This window comes from Equus caballus, chromosome 1 (assembly GCF_041296265.1).
Source record: "Equus caballus isolate H_3958 breed thoroughbred chromosome 1, TB-T2T, whole genome shotgun sequence".
NCBI lineage: Eukaryota > Metazoa > Chordata > Mammalia > Perissodactyla > Equidae > Equus > Equus caballus.
In genome coordinates this window covers 15,060,733-15,082,921 of record NC_091684.1, presented here as the reverse complement: position 1 = coordinate 15,082,921, position 22,189 = coordinate 15,060,733, and the positions used below count along the sequence as shown (strand labels likewise).

At 37.4% G+C, this 22,189-nt stretch overlaps 1 protein-coding gene across 2 annotated transcripts in view; it reads right to left on the bottom strand.

The window, feature by feature from the left end:
* The window catches only part of RAB11FIP2 (RAB11 family interacting protein 2), a 41,391-nt gene that overhangs the window by 4,669 nt on the left and 14,533 nt on the right, over positions 1 to 22,189 (bottom strand). For both annotated transcript variants that reach the window (XR_002807219.2, XM_001494244.6), the window contains one exon: positions 5,493 to 5,538. Coding sequence is in view for 1 of the 2 variants with exons in the window: in XM_001494244.6 (XP_001494294.1) it covers positions 5,493 to 5,538 (46 nt within the window). In the remaining variant the exon portion in view is untranslated. The remainder of the gene's footprint in view (positions 1 to 5,492; positions 5,539 to 22,189) is intronic.

Below are 22,189 nucleotides of genomic sequence, written 5' to 3'. Positions count from 1 at the left end.
CAAGAAGCTACTGAAAACAATACATGTGGGCACCAGTCCTCATGAAATGCTTCCACTGAACTGGGATTTCACGTCATGCCTTTGGCTTTTTATTGAAGACGATTACAGGAGGCAGGAAAATCAAATCTGCTTCTCCAATTTGCTGTGAAATGTTGAAGGCATTCAGAATAAATCAACGAGCACCCTTACAAGAAGCCCCATGGGAGCAAGTTCTGTTTTAATTTAGAGGCAGACAGCTCTGCTTCTCCCCGAGTAACTAGTCTATTTCCTCCTCCTAGTACTACCACCTATATATTTTATCTTATTTCACTTTTTGCTCTGGTTATCAGGAAACTCAGAGTTCAAAGTTAACTACGATCATTAAACACTTTGCATTAGTATATCTGCATTCTCTCCCATTTCACCATTTATTTATTTTGTTAACCTTATTCTATTGATGAAAATTCTTTTTACACAAAAGTATAAATATAAACCAAAAAAAGGCATTAATTTAATTCATTTTTATTACAAAGCATTATAATATCAAAAGAAAAATATTCCTCAGGAATTTAATCAAAACGGCACTGTGACATCATCTTCTATTTACAGTGTATAGTATTTAGATTTTTCATTCGTAAAATGCCCAAATATAAAGTGCAATTTTTATGCCTTTTTATACATAGTTCTGTCACTAAACAACTTAAAATAGTTTTCATCACTTTCTTTCAAAACATTTCCATTGGCTTTAAGGAAAATAAACTAAAATATTGAGGAATTGGTCTTGCTCTTACAGACTAATAGCATTTAATCCACTCAGTGGAAAAGGGAGAATGGGGACTGGTGAATGGAGAAAGGCCTTTTTTCTTAGAAATTAAATTTGTCTTTACTCATTTTCAGGATCTACTTTAATTTGCTATGTGTCTAGGAGTTTTCATCAGCCAAGCCAAAGTGTAACTTTGTATCCCGTCCTCCCCCAGGCACCAGAGAAGCAAGCTAGAGAACAGACAGCAATTTGATGCTTGGGTTACAGACCCATACTCCCTTCGCCAGAGTAAAGGAAAAAACTCAGGACTGAGAACTTCTCCAATTCCACAGAATCTCTCAGGTTTCGTGGAGAAGATATGGCTTGCACTAGGCCTTCAAAGATTTTGCGAGGCAGAAATGTGTAATGGGCATCTCAAGCAGTGGGGACTGCTTGTTCAAAGGAGGAAACAAGGTTCAAGCTAGAGAATCAGCAACACGCAATCAGCGGAGGACGGCTGGAAAATAAGGCTCAGGACAGGGAGCAGCAAGAGGCTGAAATGGCAGGGTCCAAACAGACCATCAGGGATGTTGAATACTATTACTCCTTAGTAGTACTCCTTTTAGACTTCTTGCTACAGGAAATAGGAAGCCATTGAAGGTTTCTACACAGAGGAAAGATATGATTAATGCTAAATTAATGATTATTGAAAACTGAATGGCAGCAGTGGGTAAGATCATTTGGAGGGGCTGAGATTAGTTATAAAGTTATTGAAATATTAAAGAGTTAATAAGAGCCTCTACTAGATTAAGAAAATAAATAGAGAGGATGCTAAAGGGAAGTGAGTTTTAATTCTGTAAGATATATTTAAAACAACTTATTTATTTTAGCATTAGACACTGGGAACAGACACAACTTTATGAGTTGTATTACCTTTGTCCCTAAAAACAATTCAGAATATTGCTCTGCAAAAATTAAAGGACAACTTTGGAGACAAATTTCGATTTACTTTCTTTTCTCTTTTCTCTCAGATCAATTAATCTTTCATAAGATTAAGTCTACACACACACACACTCTCTCTCATGTATTTACTGGTTTATTTAATTGGTTATCAGTCCTTCAGAGATATTAAACATTATAATTTCCTAACCACATTCTTATTAAACAATTATTATATTAAGCAGGTCTCTATGGAAAAGATAAGACATACTAGAGAGGTAAGTATATTTTAAAAACTTATTAAAAATGAGCTAAAGTTTCTTACTTTAACCTAAGTAATTCTGCACAGATTTGACACAGAAACCAACCTAGGTCTCACTTTCCTTATCCGATAAATGAGATGTTCTCCAAGGCCCCTTTCAACTCTAAAATTTCCTGGTCTACAAAGTGATTTTTCCAAACTGAGTTTTAAAAAAGTAGTAACATCCCACTAATGTGATTTTATTTTTTTAATAAAATATTTACTCAAAAATAGGAGTTCTTGTGAGAATTGGAGGGATTAATGAAATTAAGCTAAATGGCATTCATTGCTGATTAGCTGACTTTTATGTTCTTTTCTTAATTTAATGCAAGAATAGCATCAATTGAATCTCTCTAATCTTAATCAAATTATACATACATAAACTGACTTCTTCAAACTAATTAAGTGATGATATACAGTTAGAAAATCACTTATATTGTTATATTTTACACTACACCAGTACTACCAGATAATGCAGTTAACAAAAAAATTTTTTTAAACATTTCCCTAAAGACAATGAAGATAAAGACATGTCAAAAATTCTTATTTTGACCTAAGTAGTTTAAATTAATGCCATGGTATAAATCAATCTAACAATTTAATCTCAAAATAATCAACTATTATCCTGGAATATTGTTCAACATGTTACAGCCATAATCTAGAATATACAGATCCATTATTTGGCTTATTTTTCCCTCACAGCTATCTAATACTTATGCATAGATGGATTTTCTGGAAATACATTTCTGACCTTTTCAATAAATTTTCCTTTTGTCTTTTTATGTGAAAATTTTACCCCAAATTTCTGCATCAAGTTTCTAGGCAGGAAAACATCTTAGAAACACATGTATTATAAACTGTATTCTGGAAAAGAATATAAAATAATTAAAAACAGTTTTATGCTTAGTTCCAGATTTTATCCCATATTTGAAAATCATGTTAACTTTCTAATTTTAGGCATAAGATTCTTAAATTGATATACTCAATATATACATATATATCCTTCTGTTTGTTGATAGAATTCCAAATAAAAGAATAAAGATTAACATTAACTAATATACACAATAAGAAATTAAAATATTTTTTTGGTTACAAAAATCATTTTGCTTAAAGAGGAAAACTCTCAGGCAAATATAAAAATTATTTTTTAAAAAAATACTTTTAATACTATTCTCAGAAAAACTTCTAAAATTGAGAAATCTCCACACTGGCAAAGATTCAAACAACCTACAATGGGACTCCTACGTACTCAATATTTTTTCCTCCAGCACTCCATATAGATAGCACATGTTTTTAAGATGTCTTCTTATATTGAAATTTAATGTAAATTTTTCCTGTCTCTTTTCCTTTCACAACCAATCCTTTTTCATCCCTGCCCAACCTCTGCTAAAAATTTCCACATGCAGATATAAGAAAATAGAGATTGGGTGAGAGAATAATGCAATTATTATATAAAGTTTTCTAATGGGAATTTTAAATAATATAGTTGATCAAAAGACTTGGAGAATTACTAGTGATTATTTTTACTTTACAGAGTCTAGCCTTTTAAACTAGGAAATGTATATTTTTTTACAATATTTAAATTTAAACAAAAGCAAATTATCAGGACTCAAAATAACTGAAGATTTAAAGAAAGGTTGTCCTGGTAACCAAATATTGGTGGGGTACTAGCTGACGTCCAAGGCAACTGGAGGGGAGAGAGAGAGATAAGATGAAGGCTTGGCATTCTCTGATCATCTCATTATTGTTCTAATGAGGAACTTTGCTCTGGGAATATCATCTCAGCTACTTTCACATCTTTTGTCCTACTCCCTTCATCTCCCTTTCAGTTCTTAATTAGGCCTTAAAGAGCTCACACTGCCCTTTCAACTGGCTACTGCTCCTGTTTAAACACTGTGCTTTCACAGACAGGTGTTGGCACTAGCATATAAGACATACAAACTTAATTACAAAATACTATGTCCAGAAGGGGAAAAAATAACTTGGTGGATGGCTATTATTGGAGAACTTAATGTAAATTACTTCAAACATCTTATAATCTTCAACACAAAAATCGTTCAAACACTTTTCCTCAATAATGATCGGCATGAGGATGAGCTTTCTCCTCTTCATTGTATCCTGCAGTAAATTAACAACACCTAGTAATCCTTTAACTGTCATTTAGAAGAGTTAGCATTCCAGAGAAAAATAATCACACATCAAGGATTCTTTTATCACCTTTAAATCCTTTAACTAAAACAATTTTCACATTTTATTTCTTTAAAGAATTCTAACTATGCTTTTACAGCAATAAATTACAAGATTTGGAAAAGTACATTTACAAGCACACAGAAATTGTAATTAACGTTACTTAATAAACAATAGCTGCACATTAAATCGATTTTTTGATGTTGCATTTTGTTTGAGATTAAGTAACTGCCTGATAGAATTCATTTTACTATCTGATCAAAGGCTGACTTCATATATTCTGACATTTCTCGCCAGACTGCCATATTATAAAGACTTGAGTATTTCTGAAACATCAAAACTTATGAATCATTTACATAAAACAGCAAAAACACAGTACAAAGTCCTCTGCTTCTATAATGTTGTCTACGATTTTAAAGACAAATAACTGCATTTAGAACGGGTTATACACCACCATGGTTTTTTCTAGGCATATCACATCATAGAAAATTGTGATATGTCATTGCTTTAAAAAATTCTTATTATACATCTGGATCACACACATTAAGGACAGATGGTTCAAACAGTAACCACCAGCCCCTTGGAATAATGGCTCTATTTCTGCTATTCAGTGAGAATTTAGTTTTCTACCAAGAACACGTGCCCATATTTTTGTAAAGAACCTTGTTCTCCAGGTTTAATATATTTAGAATTGACTGAAGACGGAATGGAACTCTGAGAGCCAAAACTGGACTTCAAATAACAATAAAATGAAGTTAAGATACCTAAATAATCCTTGCAAAATATGTGAGTTAATTCACCTGGTCGTTACCAAGCCTGTTAATTAATACCTTTGGATTTGTTCTGACCAGGAAGGTAAGCGTCCTAAAGGTCCCTTCAAATACTTTCCTGCTTAACTGGATTCCTTGCCAGGGTGCTCTTCCTACCGGTGAATTTTAACAAGCAGTTTTATTCTTTCTTCAATCTTTGTCAAAATAACAACAAAAAATGTTATTTTTCTTCACGTGCTCTTATTTCATAACTCTAATGTTGACCTTGACATACAGCTTTCATAGTAATTTTAAAACAGTGTGCAAACAAAACATGAGGATTCTAAATTGGCTTCAATTATAACTATAAAGTTTGCTTGAACTTCCACAGATTGTAAGAAGTTACACCCTATCATATATTAAAGACAAACTTTGAATTTTGCTTTTCTTCTTTCTCCCCAAATCACCACATGAAGCCATAATTCGTAGGTAACTGGGGGACTCGAGGAACCGGAGTCATTTTAGAAACGTGTGCCAGACAGAAGGCTGGCTGTGGCTGGTTCTTTGGTAATTCTCTAACCCCACAGCAACTTACCGGGATTTTCCTGAGGTCTTCATTGCTTGTCGGATTCATATGAAAACTGCGTAATAAAAGACAAACATAAATGTTAAAAGTGTGTCATGGTCCACGTGGGAGGAAACATAAAAACAGAACATTTTTAACCAACATTTCCATAACAACTTCTAAAGTTCTAAATTACACAGATCAGTGAAATTTAATCCAGGATGTAGAAGAAAAACAATATTTACTCAACATTCTAAAGCATCTACAACTTTCAACTTTGAAGGAAAAATCCTTCAGTTATTATCAGAACTGAAGAACTGTACCTTTAATTATGTAGTTACTACACATCTTTAAACATAAGTGATTTTACCCAGTGAGATATTTTATAAAACTATATTTTATAACATATTATTCATTCTATATGCACACATTCACTCACCTTACGTCTTCTGATATAAAACTACAGATAATTAAATAAATTTAGTTTGGCAAGATTGTAGAATAAAAGAGTTAAAGCAATCTTTTAAAAAAAATTCTATAAGTATCAGAAAAATTAACTTTTAAACATTATCCTATCAATGAGAACAAACTCACAGTTGCATGAACCATTTCTGTCATTAATGTGGTTTCTAAGCTGCTCTTCAAAATTTAAATACCCAAATGGACCAAAACAAAATGGATTTCTCCCATGCAGAGTAAGAACACATCACAGCTGAATGCTATAATCATTTTCTTCTTTGAAACATCCATTAGGAAGGAGACTGCAACCAGAAAGAAGCTAAACTTCAAAGCCATCTGATGAGTAAATATTTCATCATTGCTATTCAAGTTTAATTTTTACCCAGCACTTAAGAGTATTAGCCTTCAGAACCTCTACAAAGCATTGTTGTCCTAGGACCCTTTTTATCACCCGCCCCCCCAAAAGACTTAAAATATATTTTTTTCATTATCTGTGCTCTATCAGCTAAATAACTGGAATCCTTTGAAAAAACTCACTTTTTAAAACTTTTGATGGTGAGTACAAAAAGTCTGGACACTGGATGTAATGTGTGGAAGATATCTATTATTACAGGTACCCATCCCAAGCCATAAATCCACAGGGCACACATGCATGTACAGCCACCTCAAGAGAATTTCTCATACATCCAAGGTTTCATTTGTGACTGCTAAGATTTGTAGTACCAGCTTCCAGAACTGGTTGCTGAACTTTTCTAGCCAGAACTCCTGTGGATAAATTCAGTATTTCCGTAGAGCTGGGTGACATGGTAAAGAAAGCTGAAACACGATTTAAATACCTACAATGCACCATTTATAGGCCGACACGGCTGACTCCTTCCCCGTGTCTCACCGTCTTTGTGGTGTTCTGTATGGTCCCAGACCAGAGTCACTGCACCAGCAAAGCCTCAAGAGACTGACAAAAGAGTGGCTTAAAAGAAAACAACAAAAACAAAATCCGCAAAGACATTATCCTATAGTCCACCAAGGCCTAGAGTGACGCAGTAGCAGCTGCCAACACATGCGGTTCCCATCCTCTCCGATTTTCAGTCCGAGGCGGTCAGGGTCAGCAGAGGGTCCAGTGGGACTAATCTCTCACAGCACGTTGTTTTCTAACAGGTCAAGAAATGCATTCTGGGCATCCCTCTCCATCTGACTGTGATCGTCTCAAGGACAAAGTCAGGCTGACAGTACTCCACGGGGGTTTCGAGAAGAGGAGGGGTTGAGGGCCTTGGAGCCAGGTGCTGTGAATTCAAATCCTGCTTCTACTCTATACTTGCTGTGGGACCTTGGGCAAGTTACTTAACTTTGACTGTCTGGGTTCCCTCATCTATAAAACAGGGATGGCAACAGTAGCCACCACATAAGACTACTGTGAAGATTAAACGAGGTAACAGCACGTAACATGCTTAGCAGTGACTAGCAGACAGAACATGTTCAATGTATTATTTCATTTAATAAACATTTACACCGTCTGTGCCAGACACTATGCTAAGCACTTTCCCACTATTAACTCATTTAATCTTCATAACCCTTAAGGTAGGTATGATCTTCATTTTCAAAACAAGGAAACAAGTCACAGAAAGGTCAGGTAACTCGCACGCGGTCATAGAGTTGGCAGGTGGCAGAGGTGTGTGGCTCTAGCATCTCTCCTTCTGTGACACACAGCCCTAGCCCCAATCTCTGCACACAGACGGACTTAGTGAGCCCTGGTTGCACTGCTGCAGCCCTGAACATCCAGGACACATATGTTAATCAGAAGGTAAACCTAACCTCATTTTGAGGAGGCAGAGGGTAGAGCAGCATATGGAGGGTGGGGGTGGGGGGAGGCGGGGATTTTTGAGAGTTAAATTTTTAGATCATGCAGAGGAAAGAAATGCTTTATCAGAGCAATTAGTCAAGGAAGGCTTAAGTCAAGGAAAAAGTAGGATTTAAAACCACACAAAGGATAGGCGTGGTAGGCCAGAGAAAAGAGGACTCTGAGGATATATGGCATGGCCTGGAGCTGCAGACAGCAGTGCCATTACAGGGCATGGAAGAGACTGGAACACAAGGCAACAGCACAGGAAGGAGCCCTTGAAGGGTCCTGATGCAGAAGATGAGGCTCCTAGACGCAATCCGTAAATCAACAGACAATTTTTTGAAATTTTAATCTTCTTTCATGACTGTCATTTAAACATTTCATGTTTGGAAGCATAATCCATCCCATTACATCCTTGAAGAATAAACAATATTGTGACTGTATAAATTTTAGTATACGTCTCAGGAAGGAACCACTGAACTAAGAAACAGAAATACTGTTATTCTATTTATTGTAATAAGGGTTTTTAAGGAACAGACATTTAGGACAAAGATTTTATCAAAATCACAAAACTAACAATATGTAATATCCAACGGCTTTAGCTTATGGAACTAAACTGAAACTCAGTGACAACCTGAAAAATGTGACACTTCTCAAGAATAATTAGATGGACCAGGTCTAAACTGTAAGGAAAAAGGGTGTGGAGTGCCACAAGACCCAGCCATTTCCCGTGACCCCCGGGCGCAGTGGCAGACCTCTTCCGCTCTCACTCGCAGAGCGCAGGGCAGACCGAGCACAGGGCCTCCTGTCTGGGGCATTGTCTGAAATCTACAGGCGGGGCCCCTCCCTCCTGGTCCGCTTTATACTCACACACGGACGTGTCAAACACATGACAAACCCAGTCATTCATGGCTGCCTTTTTTGATCTGTCCGTAAGGGGGAAAATGAGTTAACTGAACTGGACTGAATTAGCTTGCTGAAAAATAAAATGTCTCTATTTATCGAAGTGTGGCACCAATTTGTGTTATCTTTCTCTTCGGACTGCTGTCCTCAGGTCAGACAAGATACTGAATAATGCAGTCTGACTGCTCAACTGAGCTGCTGACAGGTTAAGGGAAATGGTGTTTTTAATCAGGTATCAAATAAACTTGGACACGCTCATGTTGAAAAAGTCGCTACAAATTCAAACTTCAGAATTAAAAAAATGTATTTTAGAAATCCGAACTGAAGGAGTTTGGGGGGTGGCGGAGGATTTTAAATTAACTTTTAAACTGATAAAAATATTTTCAAGTCAAATTTTTAAAAATATTTTAAACTAATCAACTGTTTTATCTTAACATTCTAAAGTTTTTAGGTAAAAGCTTATTTTTTTACCTTGTGATATTTCCAAATTTTAAAGAATTTTTCCAAATGACCTCTAATTTTAAATTTTGAAATTAACAGTACTCAAATATATAAAAGGAATCATTAGCATCTCTTCTATAACATCACTTAGTAATTTACTTTGAAGTTAGAATAAATCTTGAGTAAAGAAATAAGTAAACTGGTGAGAACTTGAAAGTGTCCTTCCATCTCTGCTGGGGCCTGGTCTCCCACACAGGCCAGAACAGCAAGCCCGTCTTTATAAAGCCATCAAATTGACCACTGCAGAAATCACTACGGCATTTGGCAGTGGTCTGAGTTTTTCCTTGTCCTTCCTTTTTTTTAATAACATAAATACATTCTTTAGGAGCAAGAATACCTAAGAAAGGGAAGAGACTACTGAGAGTGAAAAGTATAAAGCGCTTGTCAAGACAAAACATCTCCACAGAAGAACAAAGATCTATTAAAACTGATTAACTAGCTGTCTTGTGAGTATAAGGCAATGCGCACGATGTAAATTCCTCGCTCTAGGATTTTAAATCTTTCAATGAGAAGTCACGTAACAACACCTGAAGCTCTTTCAAAGGCATTTAAAAACAAGTGTTATTACATCTTCCACAAAGTCTTTTTCCAAGCCCCAATACTGCTGAAATTATAAGGTTCAGTCTATTTTGGCCTATAACTTGACCCATTTTGTATTTAGTAAATGAATTCAAGTTATTTGCAAAATCCAGGAGCTGTCTCACCTGGCTGGGGTGGCGCAGAGACGGGAAGAGGGAGCACAGGAGTAACTTTCTCAAACACCACCCGGTTCCTTCTGGTGTATAGGAAATAAGCACAACTTTAAACTGTCACAGACGAACTTCTGACGGTAATTATTTTCAAAGGAGAGCATCCTATTGATTTTGTTTAACTGAGGGAGTGGGCTCCAGAGACCTGGGGCTTCGCTTTGGTGACAAATATAGCGGAGAAGGAGAGGTATAAATGGACAGCTGTAACATAACATAAAATCTTTAATAAGTCTGAAAAACAGGAAAAAGAAAAATGCCCCATTTACAGTGAAGCAAGGGCAAAGGATAATGACACCAAGCCGAACAACCAACTGATATTTACCAGATTTTAACCATGGCACCAGAAACCTTTCTGAGTGGTTTACATGTTTCCTCACTCACTCCTGCTAACAATCCTATGAAGTGAGTGCTACTTTTATTTCCGTTTACAGCAGAGGAAAAAGGCACATAGAAGTTAAGAAGCTTTCCTAACATAACACAGTTATTGGGTGGCAGAGTCAGGATACAAAGAAAGGCAGCCAAACTCCACAGTTCAAGATCTTTAGCCAAAAATTGGACTACTTCCACACAGTGCTCTGAACTGCTCCGACGCCTGTGAGCTCAGAGATGCCTGGTTTCAGGGAGTCCAAAACACTTTCCTGAGGAGACTTCCAATCAGAAGTGACCAAGAAAAGTCCAACACTTAGACCATCTTAAGGAGACAGAACAAAGGCTGAAAGGCAACAGGTTTTGAACTACCTGTGCCCCTTCCTGCACCCCAGGAGACTGACCTCTGGAGAGCACACCACTTGCAAAGTCCCCTTGCCCATCGACTTCCAGTTACGCTCTGCCACTGGGAGGTCCCTGCATGCGGCTGGAGGGCAGAAAGAAGGGGATTCCCAGCCCGACCCCATCACAGCCCCTCTGAGGTCCCTCCCTGCTGCGCGGTAGTTGCAGCAGCATCTCCTCTACGGCCACAGCTGCAGCTAGGTCCCTCATCCCCAGGCACGGCAGGCCCTTCCAGACACTGCTGGTCCCTGGTGCTCTGTTTTCCCTCCTTGGTGTCCTTAACCCTACATCCCTCTGTTAATGGTCTCCTAAACTGTCTTCAGTTATGCGTTTGAGTGCGTCACTTGTTTCCTGCTGGGACCCTAAGTGACAAAAGAATATCCAGTAAGTGCCATATGTTATTCACTTAATAACTTGAAATGGTTAAGGACAAAGGTTTGTTCTATTTATCTATTAGAAAAAAAGAGAAGAGAACCAAAAAAACCCAATATATCACAATTATTCACATGAATTATCTACACTTCCCTTTTCCCTTCAATTTCTGGCTCATGCTTGATAACTATTAACACCATTTTTTTTTCTTCTCAAAATATAGTCTCCTAATTTGTAAATGAGAATTCACTGCTAGCAATAAAAAAAATTCCTGGCCTTCACTTAACACTTTTCATTTACAGAGCCAGACTACTTTATGTTCAAAGTTACTTTCAATTTAGGATTACATTATTAAGGATTGATTGCTCCTGCAGTTTTGAAACGATATAATTGCTTTAGGTGAGTTGGATTTGAATATCACCTCATTCATATACTGCCTTACAATTTATAACACATTTGCACAAACAGAACTTCTCTAAACGTGTTTCCGAAGGAAGTAATCAATCAGGTGGGATTCAGTTAGCCACGGTAAGACCTCATACAATCAAAATCCCATCTCATCGCTCTCACCTTCTGACTTTCTCACGCCCTCACTCCCATGGGACATGCTTTGTGGCCCTCCACTATCACCCGCATTGTCTCCTGATCCATTTGTATCGGCTCATCTCTCACCAGAGCATAGTTACAGCCCGCTGTCCCTCAGACATCCCACCATTTTTATTTTGCCAGCCTCTCATCCCTCGCAAGTAACTCCCGCTGACTTTGTTCCTTTACTCACTCACCTCCTATAATCTGACACACATACCTGACCACCAATGCTCATTGCTTCTTTTATGAAGGGCACCAACAAACTACTTTCACCTAAGGCAATACCCTCACTCTCCTTAACCTCGCAGCTCCATTGGATACCAATGACTGTTCTTCTTGAGACTCTCTTCTGTGATCTCCTGTAGCCTAAATTTTCTCTCATGTTTCCAATTCTCTTTTTCCTTGTCATCTTCCTCTTTTCACCCCTAAATGGAAAACATTGGCTATTTCTTAAGGTTCCGTTTTCAGATCTCTTTTTCTTCTCTACCTTGGTGATTTCATATTTTCCAACTACCACCACCAGAACATTGATGACTGCTAAATCTTTTATATTCAACCACAATCACTGTATCCTTTCTAATACCACCTTTACAAATGTCTACTTAGTCAATGCTTGGATATCCTACCTGTACCTCAAAGTTAACATGTCTCCAACCAATCAGCATCTTGTCTTCTATATCAGCTCTGATCTTCCTCCTTCTGGTACAACCAGTCTCCTGGTCACCGAAGGTAAAGCCTCAGAGACACTCTCGACTCCAGCCTTCAGCTTGCATGCCTCATAAAAGCTGCCAGATTCTCCCCACCCAGCTTCCAGACATGGATCGCTCATTGTTTCCTTGATACTCATTTTCACTGCTACCTTTCTGATCACAGGACCACATTACCTCCAGCCTAGACTATTCCACAGCCTCTTCATAGTCTGCCAATCCTCCCTGTCCACTCCAGCCCATGCAACAAGGCAGGGTAGGGAGTGTCAAAGCTCAGGTCTAACCTCATTACTCATCTGTCAAAAAACTTGTGGCCTGCAACTTCCTCCTGAATAATAACAAAATTCCTTAGCCTGGCTTTCCAAGCCTATTGGATTTGACTCAATTTATCCTTCCAAACTTGTTGGCCACCACCTGGCATACAGGTACAACCTATTAACTGCTCTAAATTGATATTTTACTTTTAGTTAAGAAATAGAAATACCACCAACTATTTCAAAGAATTAAGACTAAAACAAGGTTAAAAGAAATGAATATGAAATGTTTTGTATGACAAAGTGCTATTCAAATATAAGGTATATGAACCTAGATACAGACCTTAAAGCCTCTATAAAAATTAACTCAAAATTGACACCACACCTAAATGTAAAACACAAAACTACAGAACTCCTAGATGATACCATAGGAGAAAATCTAGACGACCTTGGGGATGGTAATAATTTTTTAGATATAACACCAAAGGCATGATCCATGAAAAAAAAAAACTGATAAGCTGGACTTTCATTAAAGTTAAAAATTTCTGCTCTGTGAAAGACACTGTTAAGAAAATGAAAAGATAAGCCACAGACTGGGAGAAAATATATGCAAAGGATACATCTGATAAAGAACTGTTGTCCAAAATATACAAAGAACTCTTAAAACTCAACAAGAAAACAAAAACCACAATTTAAAAATGGGCCAAAGATCTCAACAGACACCTCAACGAAGAAGACATACAGATATAGATGGCAAAAAGGATATGAAAAGATGCCCCACACCATGTCACCAGGGAAATACAAATTAAAACAACGAGATACCACTATACACAAACTAGAATGGACAAAATCCAGAACACTGACAACACCAAATGCTGGCAGAGATGTGGAGCAGCAGGAACTCGCATCCATCGCTGGCGGGAGTGCAAAATGGTACAGCCACTTTGGAAGACAGTTTGGCGGTTTCTTTCAAAACCACACATATTCTTACCATGCAATCCAGCAACTGTACTCCACGGTATTTTCCCAAAGGAGTTGAAAACTATGTCCACACAAATGTTTATAGAAGCTTTATTTATAACTGTCAAAACTTGGACGTAACCATGATGTTCTTCAGCAGGTAAATGGATAAATAAACTGGTATATCCAGGCAATGGAATATTATTCAGTGCTAAAAACGAAATGAGCTATCAAACCATGAAAAGACATGGAGGAACCTTAATGCATGTTACTAAGTAAAGAAGCCAATCTGAAAAGGCTGTATGATTCCAGCTATATGACATTCTGGAAAAAGCAAAAGCTATGGAGACAGGACAATGAAAATACTCTGTATGATATTATAAAGGTGGACACATGTCCTCATACATCTGTCAAAACCCGTAGAATATACAACACAAAGAATGAACCCTAATGTAAACTACGGACTTTGTATAATTGTGATGTGTGGATGTGGGTCCATCAATTGTCACAAATGAATCACTCTGGTGGGGGATGTGGATAATGGGAGAAGCGATGCTTGGGGGTAGGGAGCATATGGGAAATCTCTGTACCTTCCGCTCAATTTTGCTATGACCTAAAACTGCTCTAAAAAGTAAATTATTATTTTTTTAAGTTTGCCTTTTGTATATCTATCAAATTCCACACCCCTTTCTACTATAAACTACCTGAAGGGAGGAAGGATATCTCACTAATCTTTTCAGTCCTTGCATCTGACACAGTGCCGAGGGCATGCCAGATGCTTAACAAATGTATGTTGAATAAATGAATAGCCAGCGCTTAATAAAGACTTGTAAAAACTGGGCTAATAGTTGACTGAGTAAATCAACGGTAGGTCAATGTAAGTTTCAACAAGATATCAAGTCCCCAAAGAGCATAAAGAATTGTTCTTCTAACAACAAAAATTACTTATATCTAGACCTGATAGTATACCAGTGGAATGTTTTTCAGTTCTTTTTAAGAGAGGAAGAATTATCCCAACTTATAACTGCCAATATCAATTGAAATAAGTTTCAAATTGGTGACTTCCAACGAGAGCAATTCAACTACCGAGTTTATCCAGTTTACCAACCAGGTCTACCAGTTTATGTATTTGAGCACAGTACAGATTGATTTGAGATTTTTCTAAATCCTGAAAACAGTTATTTATTCCATAAAGGTTCAATGTTAAAGCAGTTTAAGAAAATCTTCTTTAATGATCCTCTTTACAAAAGCCCTAAAAAATGAAGTGTCCAAAAACAGATTCCACTAGTCAACAGAACCTTTAGCGCATTTCAATTATGTTTATTACGCATGTAAATACAACTTAAGAGGCAAGGTACAACTCATATTGTTTTCTTTCTTTTCAGAAAAAAAAGAACTCAATACCAAATCTAATTAATGATATTATAGATTAAACTATTACATTATCTCTCCTGGGACTGGGCATGAACACTAAATTCCTGGATGGCAAAATAGAACCGAATACATAAATGTCTATGGGGATTAACAGTAATTTACTTATTAATAGTCTCACAGGATACCTTTATGAGATCTCACAGGCAAGACAATTAAAAATTGTGGTCAGTGACACCAAGATCATGGACAGCAAATTCAGACCTAGCTGCTTTTCTATCACGATTAGTAAGGAAAATGTTGAAGGACTCTCAAAACTTCAGGATTTAGAGGTATCTATGAAATTAAGGGATATTTCATCAAGAATATAATATTCCACCAAGTTTAACCTACTACTGTCTTCCAGTGAAGAAAAGAAATAATTATTTTAAATATAGTCAATCAGACAATTAACAAATTTCCAAACATCTGCCATATGGACTCCAAAAGTTCTCCATTCCTTCGAATGCTTCTCAAAATTTTTCTCTTTAGTACTCCTAATACATGAGAAGAAATCCAGCAACAGGCATAAAATTTCCTTGACATCTCAAATTTAATAAAAATTCAGGTGGATTTTTGTACTTTACTCATACCATAATCATGTTTCTCTTGATACAAAAAGAATCTTTTCTCCCTCAATCTTTAGGAAAACTGTCAATCTGGAGGCTTGTTGTATTTACCCTGTTGCTCTGGGTAGGCCCTGGTCCACTGCCTGCCATAGAGCCACTGGAGTCTATTTAGGGGTTGGAGGAGGATCAAGTTCTGTTTATTTTAGAAGCAGAACAGTGAAACTGGAAAGGAGTGATGAGAACAAGGCACCAGGGCCCCTGACGGGGCCAGACCCAGCACAGGCTCTATCTGTCCTGTGATCAAGCTGACTCAGCACCCTCCACCAGCCTTTTCCTGTGAGGGGAGGTTAAGGACAAACTGGGCAGAGGCAACTCTTCCACGAAGGTGGGGGCGAGACATGTTGGCACTAGGCCCCTCTGGACTAGGCAAAAAAGGCCTTTGGCCAAGAGTATCCCAAGCTGCGCTGTCTGTGCCTGGAACAAAGCCAAGTTCTGGAGAGGAAACCTGGTACCCTCTGGTCACCAGGAAGGCCTCAGGTGTTCAAGAACACCCTGTAATAAGGGCCCCGGCCAGAAGGCACCTTCTTCCCCAAACTCAGTCATCACTGGGCGGCCTTCAAGAAGGGATACGTAAGGCAGCCAAACCTTCCGGGGCCCCTCCATTGGGTGACACAGGCCCCAGACTCCTGTGCATACTCCTCGGGAGCAGAGCTGTTGCGGTGACTCGGGGATTTCTGGCCACTCCATACCCCAAGCTGGGAAGTCTTAAAACTTTCTAGGCTATCAAGAGCTTATTTAACAGGGCTACGAAATTGCAAAATTATGCTGGAAAAGAATATGTTGTTTTGTATAAAAATACACTCAGCAGTGCTCCCCCCAAAATAATGAATACGATGATCTTATTGGAAATTGTACATTATACTATCTACCTCTCAGCCAGCATCTTCTGAATACTTCTGTATTACAAAAAAAACTATTCAAGAACATTTAAAACACAAGTATTCACTGATTTTAAAAGTGTACCTTATAGTATTTGCAAATTTCTGATGCCACAAAAATTTCCTCCTTGTCCTGTTCCTATAAGCTATCTAATTAAAATGACTTTTCACTGCAGAATGTTTTTGTTCTGAATCTAAAACCACACTTAGAAATGTGGTCTTGGGCTGGCCTGGAGGCACAGTGGTTAAGTTTGCATGTTCTGCTTTGGCTGCCCGGGATTCACTGGTTCAGATCCTGGGTGTGGACATGGCACCACTTGTCAAGTCATGCTCTGGCAGGCATCCCACATAAAATAGAGGAAAATGGGCATGGATGTTAGCTCAGGGCCAGTCTTCCTCAACAAAAAGAGGAGGATTGGCAGCAGATGTTAGCTCAGGGCTAATCTTCCTCAAAAAAAAAAGAAAGAAAGAAATGTGGTCTCACGGGCATCTTTCTTCGATTTCCTGTGTGTGTATTCCTGTCCAGGTCCATATCATATATGTAAGAGCAATGTCACTGTTCTCTGAGTTTTTCTAAAATTGTATTTCTATCACATCACTCATTCACCGAAAAGTCTTTATATTAACTATGCAATTAAGTGCAAATTCTTCATTTTGGTAAGCTCTTAGTAATAAGGTCCCATCTCCACTACTATCTACAATCTCAACAGTTCTAGGTAGGCTGGGTCCATGAGAGCCACTTAAGAAACTCATTTTTACCTCATTGCCTTTTCTCATTTTAATCTCCATTCATAAAAGCCATCCCTTATTTTGAAGTTCTAAAACAAACATCTTTATTTTAGAATGTCACCTTAATATATACTGCCTAGTATACTGTCTAAAGATGGAAGGCACAAGGGGAAGACACTATAAGATCCCACCCATCCCTGTCAGTGCAAGAGATATTATTCCATAAAATAAACTGCTGACAATCCAAAAATACCTTACACTCAAATTTTGGCTACCTATCTTTTTCTATTAAATGAAGAATATTCATTCTTTAAAACTAGAGTGAGAAAACATTAAAGATACAATTAATATTATTTCAGGCATATTAAAGAACCTTGAGTCCAGATACTTGAGTAGAATCTTATACTCTTGGTGAAAAACAAAAGAAAAGAGGGCACTTTCATTGACAAAGGAATGAAAGCGCCACCCTCCAGATCTTGGTTAGAAGGCATACGCTAGCGCCCGTGTGAGTTCCCTAGGGCAGGGACTCTTCTCCCAAAGGGGACTCTGAACTGGTCTGGAGTTTTCCATAAGCAGTATTTATCCTTCCTACTGTACTAGTTTGAACTGCCTTCTTTAACAATTTAATCTGAGTTCAGGAGTCTGAGTTTAGGAAATACTTATTGTGGTTTAAGGAAAGCCCAAGCTTCCACACCTACCCTGTACTGCCATTATTGGTGCTAGGCAAGAATTTCTGAACACTGATTCTACAGCAATATTGATTATTATACTTTGCCTTGTAATAAAATAGATTTTCTACCTAATACTCGGAATATAGTTTTACTTAATTTCAATGTGATTTATTTCACCAAAGATTATTATTGAACATACAGCTTAACAGAAACCAGAAAAACTAGCAAGTTTATTGTTTTCTGCCAAATGTATGTCCTTTATCAGTCAGTGAAAAACATGAGCTCCTGAATTCTACTTTAAGATTTTTTAAGTTGAGAATATATTATTACTTGGAATAATTTCATTTAACTTATTTAAAGCAATTGTTATATATTCTTAGACGCTGCACAATAAGATCATAGCAAGAGCTCTCATTTCTAGGTCCACCATGTGGCAAATGCTCCCCTCGGCACTTTGTGTGCATTACATTATTTAACCTCTTCTCCAACAGCAAAGTTGTTATCCCCATTTCACAGCTAGCAAAAATGAGGCTTAGAAAGGTTAAGCAAGGTCACAGGGCTGTTCAACACACTGTAATTCAGATCTGAATCCTAAACCTGAACTTTTAATACCTATCTTATTCTCCCTTCATAATATTGTACTATTACTAAATTTATATTTTCATGTTACACCGTAAAAGCTTCAGGTGGAAGAAGTTAATCAAATATATCTTCTGAATCAAATATTTAATTATGTTCAGTATGATTTCCATTTTTAATTAATTTGGGGCATTTAATTTCTTTGAAAACAAAAAAATCTATATGAAACAAATACACTGTACACCTCAACAGCTGATTAAGCTGAACACCCATTCCCACCCCAGGCTCCAGAACAAAGAGGTCACGTTAAGGCAGAGCTGCTGCAGGCGCTTGCTAATTGGCTCCCTGGTAGCCTAAAGCAGCAAGCGCACTTCCTGGGGAACCCACCAGGCAGGGAATGACAGACATAGAGCACAGCTCCAGGCTCCAACTAGAAGAGAAACACTAAAATCACTAGTAGTTAGGAGAGAGCTAATGATGTAATAGTATACAGTCACTATTTACAAAATATTCCTTCAAAATGCATTTCACAATTTTTTTAATGAGCTTTCCTGCTATTTACTAAAACAATTGTCTACCCACTCATTCCCCAACTTACGAAATCACGTTCAATGGTCAAGAACAAGCTCAAAGGCCTGTTCCATGAAGAGGCATTTCCTGATTTCCAGTGGACTGCTCTACCTTTCCACAGCAAACTCCACGCTCAACACAGCCACTCTGCTAGGATGACAGGTCATGGCTTCCATCTCTCTCTCCTAGCAGCCACTAGGACTTTAGTCCTCTATGAATCAACACCACCACCCCCAGCCCTAATAGAGCTTTACATACATAGTTGTTAAAACAATTTTAAAAACTGGCAATTTGAATTAAGTTTTACTCTTAGAAGGCCAAGCTGATTTGTGTAATTGCTATTTAAGTGGTAACAGCACTTTTGTCAGAAAGATTTATAAGCTTAAAATATATAAAATACACTTTTTTATTTGATGTATATTATATTTAATATAATAAATATTTATATAGCACATTTTAAGATTTATTTATAATTATGTTATAAAATATAATACTATATTATATTGAGTGCATTAAGTCAAAGAACAACAGTTTATCCTTAAAATACAAGTTCAAGGAGACATTTTATATGTCTGGATCCTAATATTCTTAGAAACTAGTTAAATGACTATAAGGAAAATCATTTCATAATCAAGTTAATTGCTTTATTTAGCTATTTAAAAACACCCTGGCCACAGGTAACACTATCACCGTATATTAAATATATAGAAACAGCACTTGTATTTCAAAAGTTAAAGCTTTCTTCTTATGAAAAAAAACTAACCACAGGTGATGAGGTCATAGTGGCCCAAGTGGAAATGCACTAAACACAGACTCAGGGGGCCTGGAAGAAGTGGTGTACACAGAAGGAAAGGCTAAGTACACAAGACCCAGAAGTTATCCTCTCAGTGAAAAGGGGTCCTACAGGGACAAGATGTGCTAAAGCCAAAACCGCTGGAGAGGAGTATGTGTAGTAATCACAGTGCTAAGGTGAACACAGTTTCAATGCATAAATCCATAAGGAGTCACAGAAATTTGCCTTCTTATGTTCAAAGAAGGCAAAGTGTGTTTCAGTGATCAAAACCAAACTCTCAAGAACTGTTACTGTTTTGATACTAACCTGCTGGCCTTCAACAACTTACACCTAATCCCTATTCTCCAAAACAAAAATCTAAAACAAACAGGACAGCACCTCATTACAAACAAAAAAGAAAAAACTCAAGACTCTCCATCAAGACTAAAATGCCAAGTTGGATTCAAAGACTACAGATATGTTGCTGTAACACGTAGTTTTACAATGCTGTGTTGCATCAGATTTAAGATACTGCTTGAAGACACATCCTTGGAATAATCCTGTTTTTTCTCCCTTAGCCAACATCCCCCCTCCACATACACACACCAAAACAGAATGGTTAAGTCCTGTCTGTTTTAGCCCAGAAATATTTCTCAGAGACGCTCCCTTCTTTTTCATCCTCAGTGCAAAGTGACCTCCAACAACTCTCACTTCAACAACTCAATAACTTCCTAACTAGTTTTCCTCCCCTTCCCCACTCCTGGCCCCAGCAGATCCCCTATGCCCTAGGGCTATCTAAGACATTACTTTGATCAAGTCACAATCCAACTTAAAAATCTTTCATGTTTCCCCAATGCCTATACAATGTCCAGTCTCTAGCATGGAATTCAGATCTAATCTTTACATGCCTGTTTCTATGAGCTCTAAGAGCAGGATCTGTATCTTAATAACCTCTGATTTCCTTGTATATATTAAATATTCCAAAAATAATGAAAATGAAAATATCATTTGATGATCAGATCTGAAATTCAGAAAAAATCACTTGATGGACTGGAGTAGCCACACTGAGGAGACAACGGAACGAATCAGGAGACCCGGAAGGGCTTTCTTTGTATTCTTAATCTTCAGAGTAGAACACGTTCATAACAAAGATTTGCTGAGTGTGAGAGCTTTCAGAACCAAAACTCAATTCAAACCTTAACAATTTCAGATTTATACAAGAAATAACTGGACCAAATATTTGCAGTTAGGAACGCCAGTCTCAGAAGCCTGGAAGGTAGCACAGGCACATGACGGGAGGGACCTGCATACATTACGTAAAATTCAAACCGGTCAAGGAGAGTCCTCTCCAGCATAGACCCTGACAGTTCTAAAGTGGATCAGAAGAGCAAGGTCAATCTGGAATAGGCGATTTTAGCTGATAGGCCATAGGTGAAAAATAAACAGAACAATAAATCTCTAAAACAATTTAGAATCATATAAATTATGTGTTTCCAATGTATTTTTCTCAAAATACACATGTTCGTTAATGGCAATTAACAAATATTATTAATCTAAATGTAACAAGCTTCTCTGCTTCTTGGTTTTACAGAAAAATAATCCTCTCAAATTCTATCTTAAAAGTTAAACCAAAAAATTTACATATTGATTTACAAAAATGACTGCACTGGGGTCAGTGGAATATAATCTTAATACTTTCCTATCAGAAACCTCAAGAGGACTTACATACTATATCTTGCATTTGATCATATCATAACAACCTGTTCTCTTTAACTACTGGACTCGTTATGTGTTATCCTATGTCCAGTGCCTAAGAGCTCGTTAATTACCTAAACTATATCTCCATAGGTCTTGTTAATTACCCGTCTCCTGTCTCAGAGGACCTTGTTAATAACTTGTACAGTCTCTCTAAAGAGGTCCTAACAACACATTAAAATTAAAGATGCTTTTCTTTTAGCACCTGTCAAGTGCTGTAAATTGAGAAATTTTCACATCAGTTTATTAGCCTACAGTAGTTTTTGTGGATTTTTTGGGCTTGTTTTCTTCTCTCTCACAGAATCTCTCTCTACTCCAATCTCTCAGCTCAAAAATAATAATAACTTAGCAAAGTCTGTCTTTTTTTGTTACGCAGCTTTTTTTGTTTTCAATTTTGACGTCTATAAATATCAATTTCCATTACTGAGTTAGCAAAAGGATGGCATGGTTGGTATCTGCAAATTAACCCATTGGGAGATGTACCAATTAATAAGAGCTATTATAATAAGTATTAGGATGACAAAGGGTAGAAAAGTTTCAAGTAATGTCTGGGGAGTTAAGCATAAAAGTTCTAGTTAGTGTTAAGGGAACTAATCACATTGCATACTTCAAGTTCCCAGTCATTGTTCCACCGGA